The 12809-nt window shown below is 29.7% G+C and overlaps 2 protein-coding genes across 2 annotated transcripts; both read right to left on the reverse strand.

Moving 5' to 3' along the window:
• Positions 1 to 1212: 1212 nt before the first annotated feature.
• Positions 1213 to 11233, reverse strand: LOC141461173 (transmembrane protein 127-like). The gene is made up of 6 exons (XM_074141961.1): positions 11157 to 11233; positions 10937 to 11070; positions 10370 to 10685; positions 9850 to 10017; positions 8932 to 9066; positions 1213 to 5487 (listed from the first exon to the last, which is right to left on the reverse strand). The coding sequence occupies exons 3-6, from the start codon at positions 10662 to 10664 to the stop codon at positions 5318 to 5320; spliced, it is 768 nt and encodes a 255-aa protein (XP_073998062.1). The 5' UTR covers positions 10665 to 10685; positions 10937 to 11070; positions 11157 to 11233; the 3' UTR covers positions 1213 to 5317.
• An 18-nt stretch (positions 11234 to 11251) lies between these two features.
• Positions 11252 to 12706, reverse strand: LOC141461175 (uncharacterized). Its single transcript, XM_074141965.1, has 4 exons — positions 12565 to 12706; positions 12400 to 12481; positions 11701 to 11875; positions 11252 to 11615 (listed from the first exon to the last, which is right to left on the reverse strand). Exons 1-4 carry the CDS (start codon positions 12652 to 12654, stop codon positions 11420 to 11422), a joined length of 543 nt encoding a protein of 180 aa, XP_073998066.1. The 5' UTR covers positions 12655 to 12706; the 3' UTR covers positions 11252 to 11419.
• Positions 12707 to 12809: the final 103 nt, after the last annotated feature.

Raw genomic sequence — 12809 nt, forward strand, 5'->3', positions numbered from 1 at the left:
TTCTGTAATAGAAGCTAAATAAATAAATATAATCATAATTGTATGATCTCTTTTGTTGGGAACAAAATGAATTAATTTTATTTTCAATATTTGTTACAGGAATGTTTTCAAAACTAAAAAAAACAAAAAATTGATAAAGATTTATGCAAGTGCATTGAGAAGATTCCGTAATCCACTTCCAGTTAAGAAACACAGGAATTACGATTAAGAATCGTCAAAACCTGTTTCAGTTAAAATATTTTAGTGGCTTATTCAAATAGTAGAACAAAATGTATAGTAGTAGCTTCAATAATAAAGTAAGAAATATGTTGAAGTTGTGAACAAAAATATGACCATAAATTTAAATTTGCCACATTATATTAGGAAAAATGCCGCGTAGATTTTTGTCTTATTTTCTTCTTAAAGCGAAAATCTTAATTAAAAACCAATCTGTACCTTCAGTAAGATACTGAAAGAATGGAAGATGTTCTTACTAGCTCTCTCTAAAACCTTCGAAAGTTGGAAGCTTTTTTAGCCATAGCATAACATTCGCCCGCCCAACCTAACTTACATCAATTTTATAATTTAAATAACACGCTCCCTGACATTTGACTGATACTATCGGTCCCCAGATAAAGTCGTTTTAACTTCGGTCTATGTAGAAGTACTAACAAATTAAATCTGCTTCAAGTCAAATAATTTTTATTAAATAATAGTAAAAGAGTAAAGGGAAAATAGTTCGAGACTAGTATTCGAATCCACGGTTCAAATATTAGCACTTAGTTTTTTGTTTTTATTCCTGACAGGTCGTTCGTTCTACAAGCTCACAAGTCCGATGACGGGCAGTAGTGGGTTACGAGAGGACGCTGCAGGAAATCCGCAATGGAGTTCGACCAAAGAATTAAGTTTAAAAAAACCTTTTTTAACACTCTCCTGTTACCTTTAAGAAGATTCTGTTTGAAAGTTAATTTCGACCTCAGCCAATCCAATTTAATGAAGTAAAGACTAAGAATTAATAAAAATTACTATTCGGTGTTTAATATGTTTATCTCAAGTCTCCAATAAAAAATAATAATAATAATAATAAAAGTAAAGTTGTTCGATAATTTAAAAATTGACTGGCTTGCATTCTGTTATTTTGTTTTAAGTTTTTTAGATTTATTTATCAATTTTGTATAAACCATATCTACAACTTAGCTAATATTCCTCTAAATAAAGACTGATTCAAAGATGTAATCAAAACTACTCACAGTCTACTTTATTTATTTACTTCTCATTACTGATAAAATATTTATATCTATATTTACAATTTGTTTTTGTTTTTATATATATATACAAATTAGTCTAATGACCTATCACATTTTTACAACGAATAAACTTTGTAAAATATTTTTAAAGCCGTGAATGGTAAAATATGCAGATTGCAGTATGTTGAATAATTACTAGCTACTTATTTAGAAAAATATTACCAGTATCTCATTAGATTTGTTTACCTTTACTACGGTTTTTAAAAACTTTTTTATAATGACTTTTATTACACAGATTATTTAATAAATGGAATAATTACTCAGTAAAAATTTATAAATTTTCAAAATAGGAAACAATTTATTATAAAATCGAATTGAGGTTGCATTTATGATTTTTAGTTCATAAAAGGAATAAATTTAAAAACCTCCAGAAGAAATATAATGATTTTTTACACATGAAAACTATTTCCTAAAAGCTTTGTATGTTAAAAGGTACGTCACCAATTAAGTATGCTTTTATGAAGTCATTTTTTTTTATCAATAAATGAAAATTGTTCAAGAGATTTATATACTACCAAGTAACTTATGTCTTCTTTTCAAAAGTACCCAACTTCAACAATTATCAAACAATATTTCGTCACAGTTACATTTTCGTTTACCTTTAATGTTGCTTAAAGCTACCAGTCCACAAAGTAGAAAAAAGTATATTGAAACTTTAATAAAAACTAGCCCACAAATTAAACTAGCTAGATTTCTCGGATAGTTCTCGTTGTGAGAATGAGTAACTGTGAAATTACTAACGTATACATACAACAATCAGTAGGAAACATATACCTTTTAGAGGGTAAAAATAAATCGTAGAAGAACAATATTATAGATTAGCTTTTTTACAAGATGTACAATGAGCAAATCTTCTTTAAAGGGATCTTAAATTGACAACTATATTGGTAATGAATATAACTTGCGCTCACCACAGAAAATGTTTGAGGAGATTTAATTGATTTAGTACGATCATATGTAAATGCGACAAGTGCATTGTTCCCTAAATCTCTGGAACAGCTTTATAACTAGAGAAAAAGAGGTGGACTAGTCAAATACAAAAAAGAGGATAACTCGAAAAAAAAAAAAACACTAATGCATTTCTAAATTACAAATAGAAAATTGCTCATTAAAGGATAATTTTGCTTGAAAAACACTTAAGACATTTATACAAATAAATATTATTTTAAAGAAATATTCAATAATATACTTTGATGTGATATTGTTTGATAATTTTCGCTTTAAAGCTAATAAATTGCTAAAAACTGATAATACATATATATGGTAAATTTCATGACAGTAACAATAAAATTAATTTTACAATTCAGAAAAATTTAATTTATTTGAAGAAAAATAAAAATCTTAAATTATGTTATGTGAATTTATGAATTACCAAATACCTTCTTGAAGCAAATGGTTATTTGCCAAAAAAAAAAAGTAAGTTACAATTAATAGATAGGAAAATAGCAATTAATTAAACATACATGCAATTCTTCACAAGTATTAATCAATAGTAGATAGACAAGTAGAAAATATTAGAAGAACCAATAGTGTAAGTACCTGCGTAGGTATTAATTGTACTAACATTTTTGCACACGTTTAATAACAAAATATAATTAATAAGGTGCACTTTATGCTTTCCAAATAAATTATTTAAGTTATACAAGAAAAGATTTATTAATAATATAATTAATATTATTAATAAAGATTGATCCCTTGGTTCATATTTCATACATTAATTGACAGCACTAATCTTTTTGTTTTAATAAGAGTTTTCGGAGAGTTTTAAAACAGCTTCAAGCACATTAACATATAACATCCCGTTACTTATCGGGTCATATTTTCTATCGATATGTGAAACAAATATATTCAGAAGAACAATCTGCAAAATTCAATCCTGATCCAAAATTAAATCAAACTACCAAAAGATAAAAATTAAATAAAACACTGCAAAATATAATTAATAGGGCGCATTTTATCCTCTCCAAATAATTGTTCAATTTATATAAGGAAAGATTTATGATTAACATAATAATATAATGTAATCAATAATTATTAATAATATAATTAACAATTATCATCGCATAACAGTAACACCGTAGCTTTTTTAGCTCTGCCTCGTTATAGGAAAATATTCCAAAATAATAATTGGCAATTCGAGAAAGCCCGGGGTGAAAAAGGCAATAGATGCTGACAAACTTAAATTAGAAAGGTGATCCACCAAGATAAGATCAAATGATTCGAAATTCATGAAAGCATGGAGTCCTGCTATATCTAATTAAATTAGTCTGGATGTTAAAGACAATGAAGCAAAAATGCTCTATCACGCGCTGGCTATTGAACTCAGATTTATGCCTCAGATAATAGTTACTCCATACTATAAGAATTTTTGAACGCTCTATGTTTAAAACCGGAAAATGATGTACTACACCCGAAGCAAGATTACTGTTTGAGCTGGTGCGCATAACAAGACGTTATATATATAAAAAATACTAGTCGTGAAAATTTTCATAATCCACAAAACTTTGTCCTGAAGATGTTACTGCCAAGCAGTAGTGGATTTAGCATTAGAATCAAAAGATAAATTTACCATCCCGATTTTTCTACAAGGTAAGAACGTCTCTGCAACTGACGTGATCCTTGAAAAAATAATAATTGGCTCTTTTAACGCAGACTAAATTAGAAAATTTGTCATAGAAACATAAGACAAAGTCAGATTTTCTACACTAATCTGATAAATACTAAAGCTTCAATTCGAACATTTATTTGTACCTTAAACAAATATGTTTATTCCGCAAGTATAGAGAAGAAAAAAAAAAGTAAATTAATAATTGCCTATTTTTTCAGACGGCGCTTAACGTCCATCTTACCAATTAGGAGTTGTAGACGGGGGCAGAAGCACATAAACCATTAACGTTTTTCCTAACATATTCGAATTGAGGATTTCCCACTTACAAACTTACGCTTAATAATCACTACACCGACGACCGTTCCGTACTGTAAAGAATTTAGAATGTTTTATTGCTCTTTAGCTCAACAGACCATTTCCTTATTATCTTGGAAACGTTTCATAGATTTTTTCCAAAATCCCAAACCTAATTGAAATTGCTAGAAAAAAGAAAAAGAAAATATAGCGCACAAGCACATTAATTTTCACTTATTGCACTCGAAAAGCAGTTTAAAATTAATGCACTTTAAATAATTTCCTACTGCTGAGTTGTGAGGAATAAATCGAGCTTATCTAAATCAGAAGCAGTTAAATCTAAATTTCCCAGGCGAATACTTTCAATTGTAATAAAACTCGTACGCTTTTTACGTCATTAATAAAATGTTAACATAATAAGCTTGAACCTGCAATTCCTAATTGTTGAGTTACGATGTTCAGACATAACTTATAAATCATTTAAATCTTATGAAGGCTCTAAACAATCTATGTGTCAAATAGAATTTCAGTAAGTAGAACTCTCTTATACCGAATAAAACAATAACAAGGCTGATCACTTCTCCCCTTCAAATTTTTAGAGATCATTACATATACTTTTTTAAGTGTTTACAGTATTTTTGAGCATTTTTTTTTTTTTTTTTTTTAAGGAGTGAATATTTGTTTTTAAAAAAATAAATAATAATCAAAAAATTCTGGAGGTTTTTTTTTACGGACACCAAACAATTAATTCAACTGACAACAAAGGGTTGTAATTTATACTCCTGAATTCTCCCTAAAATTTGTTATTTTCATCTACAAAAATAAGGCATCTTCCTCATATTATTGTTTCATGATTTAAGAAATGAGCAGATTATCAAAATGTTTTTCATTTATAAGATAAAACAGAAATGAATTACTCTAGAACTGGATTATTTGACTTTCTTACTCATTATTAATTAATTACTTTGATGATAATTTTGATTTAAATCTAATTACCATAAAAATCCCAATGCAAAATCCAGAATTACTGGGGTATTCATTATTTAAAAACTAAGAATAACTTTAGAATGTTTAAAATCACATTTAGGTAAAAATACGAAGTTTTTAAAAAAATTAATTAAATTGTAATTTAAGGAGAATATGGAGGTGGTGGTGGCATATTTCTCAAATTTACAGACATAGCTTCTAGATCTTCAAAGTCTCCGACAAGTCTTTGACGGACAGCACCATCTGGTATTGGTCGCGGAGCAGAAGGTTCCTGTAGTAAATTACATGTTGTAGCTAGTAAAGATAAAGCACCTGAAAAAAAAATTAAAGCGACAAATAAATACAAACATATATGTTTATTTTAATTATACTGGTAGACAAAATTAGCGCACCACTCAGTTTTTGTTTAGTTAAAATTAAATAAATTATTTTCCGCTTTTGTTTTGGACGTACATCACTTGTCTAAAGCGATTTATGGAGACAGCAGAGAGAGAGACGATAGTTACATCCGGCACCTGGCTTTGCGAAACAGGAGTATAACGGGAAATGAGATAAAAAGTCTCATAAGGCAAGTCCGAAATGTTTCCATCTCCAGTAGGACTGTTAGAAGAAGACTTAATGAAAGTAACCTTAGAGCCCGACATCCTGCTCGTGGCCGTCTCCTTACCACAGTTCACAAAATGACCAGGCTTCAGTTTGCACGTGAACATGTGAATTGGACTTTAGACAACTGGAAGAGAGTTCTCTTTACAGATGAGGTGAGAATAGGCCTAAATTCTTCAGATGGCCGTAGTTACTTATTTTTTCAGCTAACAATAATTTGAAAGTCCAAAATTTGCACAAATTGGAAATCATAAAAAAATAAGGGTGGTGCGTTAATTTTGTCCATCAGTGTAAATTAAAAGTAGTACTATTTTAAAGCTAGGTCCATTATATAAATTTATGAACTTATTCTTCTTTGTAATGTCCTGAATTTGTACGAACTATGTCTTCCTACAAAGTTTTTAATTGCTAATTTTATAACAAATTAATGATACACAAGTGGTGGTCAGTCTACAAGTAAACTGGAATAATCTTTACCCATACTTGATGAAAGTAGAACAACGGAAATATAGTCTAGTTACCAAACGACAATATATAGATCGATGATTCATCATTAAAACTGTCCGGTAGGACAGTTGTATAAGGGTTGACCATCAAAAACTGCACGAAAAAGCGTAACGTTGAAAAACACCCAACTTTGACAATTTTTTTCTCTTTTTCTATAAAAGATAAAATTCCCAAATTTTCTTTAAATCTTACTCCAAACCCTCCTTCATAACTGTAATTTTTTTGCAACCACCCAAATCTAATAGGTTTCGAGAAAAAAGTTGCCGAAAATGAGCAAAAACCGCTTTTTCAAAAAATGTTCTTGTTCTTCTTCTTGTTCTTGTTGTTGTTCTTGTTGTTACCTTTTTTGTAAACAACGTAGCGCCTAAACGCGTGAACCGATTTTCATGAATGAGGTGTCATTCGATTCGGAATTTTATGTAGATGTGCCTTTTGGGGGTCTCGACCCTGTACATCGTATGGGAGAGGAGTTAGCCCCCTTTATGTAAGGCCCCCTCCAAAATTATTATTACTAATTACTCTGTAAATCTTGGCCCGATTTTGATAAAATTTGGTAGGATGATAGGGTTAGGGCTCCCCTACGTAACATTAAAGCGGCGATCAGCTCTTACACTTGTTAAGGGGAAGTATAGGAATCGTTTCAAATTATCGACACGTGAACCGATTTTCATGAATGAAATGTCATTCGAATCGAAATTTTGTACAGATTTGCACTTTAAAAGTCTCGACGCCGTGCCTCATAAGGAGGGGAGTTTGCCCCACCCAAATAAGGCCCTTTCTAAAACTATTATTACCAATATTTCTATAACGCTTAGTCCGATTTTGATAAAATTCAGCTCGAATAAGTGGTTAAAGCTCCTCTACATTGCTGATGCTCTTGCACCTACTAAGAGGAAGTACTGCAATCGTTTAAATTATCAATGAGTGAACCGATTTAAATCAATGAATTGTCGTTCGATTAAAAAATCTTTGCCTAGAAGTTCTGCAATCGCAGTTTATTTTTCTTACTCCTTTTAAAAGGAAGTAATGAAATCGCAGTTTAATTTTGCTATTCACGCACAAATACCTTCCTATGTTATTCAAAACGCTTTTTCAAGAAAAGTTGTTACTGAGGATGGTTTGGGGGACCTTAACGATAATCATTCTTTAAAAAGATCTCTCTAGTGGTAGTTACGGTTCCGACTTACCATCTTATAAGGTTATAATGATAGAATTGCTTATTCCAAATTTAAAAAATCTGTAAAGCAGATATGTAACTTTGTAAAATAGAGAAAAAGGAAAATCTATCCAAAAGGTACAAAAATCTCTTTAACAAAAACTTACAGTTTAAAATGTTAAGTATAAGGGTTGATTAAACGCCAAAAGGTACACAAATCAGCAAGCACTCAAAATTTCATTAATTCTTCATTAATATTTAAGTAATTTTACTGCATTAATATTCATTAATATTTTTTAGAATTTATTAGATGTCACAGACCCTTATTCTGGCCACTTCATTTATAATATTTTTTTGTTATAATTATGATAAATCACACATATGTACATGCATGTTAAAGTAGAAAAAGACAAAGTTAGAGTAGGCTACTGTCTTGAATTCGTCTTACCGAAATATTCGTGAGCACAAATAACACACAGTTATAACAAGTAGATTATTCAACAACAATTATTGATTTCTCTATTTTAATTTAATTTTACTTATAGTAAAATACTGGAATAATTAGCTGTCCTAAAAATATACATATCTTATTTACTTTATTTTACATATTACATTTTTTTTTTATAAAAAAAAGTTTTGAATTTTTTAGCCTCATAATTTTTTTTTTATTTTTTATAACGTTTTTCTTTTTAACCTGTATTTAATAGTTTGATTATTATAAATAACTAGATATTACAGTCAATCTACAGTGCTACTTGAACAAATATTTTGTAGACGAAAATGGCCAGCATAAGGGTCTGTGACATCTAATAAATTCTAAAAAATATTAATGAATATTAATGCAGTAAAATTACTTAAATATTAATGAAGAATTAATGAAATTTTGAGTGCTTGCTGATTTGTGTACCTTTTGGCGTTTAATCAACCCTTATACTTAACATTTTAAACTGTAAGTTTTTGTTAAAGAGTACATAAGAACGTCTTAACGTGATATGCAGACAACATAAAAAGAACTATAGTACTGCATGACTATCTTCGAGTATGACTATCTTGTTCCTTCCATGAGCTTTATGCTGTAGAAATTTTTATATCTACCAACTTTTACAACTTTTAAGTTTCATCTACCGTTTTTTAAAACAGCATATTTAGAATACGAAAAATAAAAGATGAAGAACAACTCGCGAAAATTTAATTTTGACTTAAGTATCTTTGTTTCTGATTATTCATTCTAAATAAGTTATTTTTACATCGAAACATTGCAAATATTGAGGTAATATTTAAAAAAATCCAGAAAGCTTTTGTTGAAAGCTCACAACAAATTCTTTTAGTGATTTCTAATTAATAAAAACAATTTTAAGCTGCAAAAATATTCGTAAAAACTAAGCGACAGCTTTGCTGTCATTGTATTTGTTTTTCATTAATTCTAGCGTACTTCAATTTTAATCGTGTTTAAATATTGCAAACTGCAGTAAATACTGCAAATTGATTACCTGCAGCTGTGATGGCGTAACATCCATATTCATATGTTATATGAATACCATAAGTCGAATTCATATTACGAACTGCGTGTTCCAATGATCTCGTGATTAAGTAGCACACTCCAACAATAGCAACAACAGTTAAAACTGAAAACAAATATTATCATAACTTATTAAACTCAGCTTTTAGCATACATAAAAAGCGATTTTGGGAGATCCCCAGTTTGAATCCCGTGTATGACTACATTTTATTTAAAAAAGTATTATAATGTATTCAGTATTATGAATGACTGCAACCGCGGGATTCGAACTGGGGATCTCCCCCTTACAAAACCATGCTCTTGACCACTAGACCAACACCTGCAAGATATTCTTACCATAATCATAAGTAAAGAAGTCTTGCATACGAGGTACTTTAAACTGATGTGATGGTTGCTTTTATTTGATGATAAAACAAATTTATCCTGATTCTCCCACAACCATTACATTACTCTACATTCTTTAAAATCTTCAATTATTATTTTTTTTGTTCTTTGCGTTACAAATAACATTTTTTGCAGACAGAGGACCACCCAAAACGTTTATTTCTGGTGGAAAATTAATATTGAAAACTGATCATGAATAGATAAAATGGTAACTTTGATCTTAAATATCTCAACAAATATTAGGGATATCGAAACGGGGTCAACGCCATTTTTCACAATTTTTTATGTAGTTTTCATAATCATTGTCAAAACCAGTGGTCCTTATGAAATTCCGATCAGGTTTTTGGCCGTAACTCCGCCAAAAATGAAGTTGCAATATATTATAAATTGCACTTATCGTCGTCAGCACCGTAGAACATTCTTCTGGACCTCATAATTAGTTCATTGGTAAAAAAAGAGATATGCACTAAATAAAAAAAAAAATATTTAAAACAAAAAAACTTACCTGCCCAGATACTAGGCAATGAATTGCGTCGAATAAATCTCAAGGATTTTTTTGTTGGGCCAATAACGTCTAGGCAAAATCCAATCATAGAATAAAATATGCACAACACGCATAACATAATGAGAACTCTCATCAAATTCAGAACATCAGGTGTGATGCAATACATAACTGAAAATAATAATAAAAATATATTAACTTTTGTCTCTTTTTGCACTTTCCATTTAAATTTTCTTTATAAACAAAATCACACTTTTATAATTGATTTCTTTTACATTTGAAAGGTTGAGCATCCTATTTTTAAACAATCATTCGAATTACCTATCTGAATCGGTAAACTTTATGATACAATAAATGAGAAATAAATAAGTAATAGTATAAAAAATTAATAGTATTAATTCCTTCCAAATGGAATGTGTCTAATGTCAACAAGTGTCAATGATATATTAATAAAAGATGTAAGTAATGTAAATCTATTATGTGGCAAAAAACAAAACAAAAAAATACTAAACAAATAACATACCGTCATTATCTGTGTGATATTCGATTACAATTGACGATGTAGTGACTTCAAGTTTAGGTAGATCCAGCGAAGTCGGACGTCCAGAACTTTCGAAGTAACCAAGTTTCATGAACTGATATAAAGCTAATGGGGATGTACAGTGATTTCCCCATATTCTAAACCAACTCATTTTGAACAACGCTGATGACGTAAATATTATTGAAAGAAGATGAAAGAGAGCTGCAACATGATTTCTTTCACTCGTCAAATGTTGATCCCACGGGTATCTAGGCGGTGGATCGTCCAAATTGTACATACTTATTCAAATAATTAATTCCTGAAAATTGAAAATATATTTTCATTTTTGTAATACATTTTTAAAACGTTCCATACTTTAAGTTAATTATTCAGTAACCACAACGTAAGGATATAATAAAAATAATAAAAAAAAAAGGATTTATAGATCACTCTACTTAACAAAGATATTGAAAACAACTATATGAACTGTGCTTAATTTTCTTTCTCTCCATCTAGTTAAGGAATAAAACTGTTTGGTAGGAACTAGAGTGTCAATAATCGCAAACTCACCTTCTCATTCGAAAGAAAACATTCGTACATTTAGGAACTCCACAAAGGACATTACTTTGCACTTCCATCACTCGGTACGAATATTCATTTTTCACATCAAAAATACCAGATTAACTTTCACTAATTACCATTGACTGTAACAGAAACAGTGAATGTAAACTGTGCTGCCGTTAAGAAGGGATAAATCTCATGAATATGAATCAATCAGCTGTTACCACACCTTTGACAAAGCTTCAAGCAACAACCCACTCCTTTGAAAGGTACACAAACTAAAGCTGGCTCAGAATTTGGTACGAATAAACAAATTAGAAACGATAACATCTTTCATCTATTTATTTTTATATAAATACAAGTAATTACAATCACAGAATTATGTTTCAAAAAATTATACGTTCTATAAGGGCAAGTTTATAAAAAAAAATCATTTTTTTTTTTGTTTGTGAATAAAATTTAAATTTAATGTAAACACAAGTAATGATCAATTTATTTTTCTTTCTTGCTTAGCGCTTCGGCATAAAGTTCAGGAATATTTTTCTTTATTTCGCTCGCAATCAAATTTCTTTTTTCCTCAAATAATTTTCTTTTTTTGGTAGCTTCGGGTGAAGGAGGTGGAATTAAGTCATTAGTAACTTTGTAAATTACGCATGTACTATCAGTATCTCTAATAACTAGATTAAACCTGAAACAATTTTAAGTTGATTGAATTAACATCCTTTTTTTTTTTTTTTTTTAAATAATGGGGATACATCATAATATCAACTTACTTTCTAGTTTCACCACTAGGACTAAGACACTGATGAATGCTGTTGATCCATTCTGGTGTAAACGATTGCTTTACAGATACTGGTACATACAATTCATGATCTTCATCTGTCGCAGCTAGATATATAATATCTAAATCTTTATTGTAATGATACTGTACATCTTTTAACAAGTGAACTGAAACATAATTAGTTTGTTAGGTTTCTGGGAATAGAAGAAATTATTAGGTAGAATAAACAAAGGAAACTTTGGAATTTGAAGGATAAACGGAATAGTAAGTTTTTGTGATTTCAGCAAAGCCCTCGTCATGAAATACTGCTTTCCAAATACTATGGAATTAGATTAAAAACTTGAACTTCAAGCGTACGCAACTATTATCATCTTAGGATAAAATACCAAAGTAAACGAATAATTTTTATGTTATTTTAAAGACTCTGTCTTCCCTGTGATGCATAGCGTCTCTGATGCGAAAAAAAGGAGTACAGTCGGAATTTTCAGTCTACAAGCAAAAAGTTCTTGAATGCATATTAACTTTTAATTAATAAATAAATGGGCATTTTAGGAATTTTTAAGAATTCTCTAAAGTTCAGTTTTATTTACATCACAGTATTTATCTATAGTATTTTGTTTACATTCGTGTACAGTACAAAATATAAAAAAATTAATGAAATGAAAAAAAGAAGCTTAATCAGATAATCTACCTTCACAAAGTTCCATGTATGTTTGGTAAGCTAAAAGCACTTTGGTCTGAGAAGTACACCCCAGTTTGAGCATCTCTTGAAGCTATTTTAACAAAAAAGCAAAAATAAATAAGAAAGTGCAATTAGCCACGAAAATATATGAACGTAGAATAAGTATTTACGTACAACCGGGTGTCCCAAATTCATGACAATCTGCGAAAATAATATATATAAGAAAAACAAAAAAATAAAATTGTTAAAATCTGTCAATTCCATGCATTGTTTATTTCAGTTGTTTACAACACAAATACACTGTACTCGACTCAGTATATTTGGATAACCTTCCACTAATGGCTGTTTATGTATACTGGTACCTGTGTAGTTTTGACTTGACGACAAGACGGTTAGTTTGACTCTGACCATAACCTTGG

This window comes from Rhodnius prolixus, unplaced genomic scaffold (assembly GCF_049639745.1).
Source record: "Rhodnius prolixus isolate KJV_2025 unplaced genomic scaffold, Rpr scaffold_6, whole genome shotgun sequence".
Taxonomy (NCBI): Eukaryota; Metazoa; Arthropoda; class Insecta; order Hemiptera; family Reduviidae; genus Rhodnius; species Rhodnius prolixus.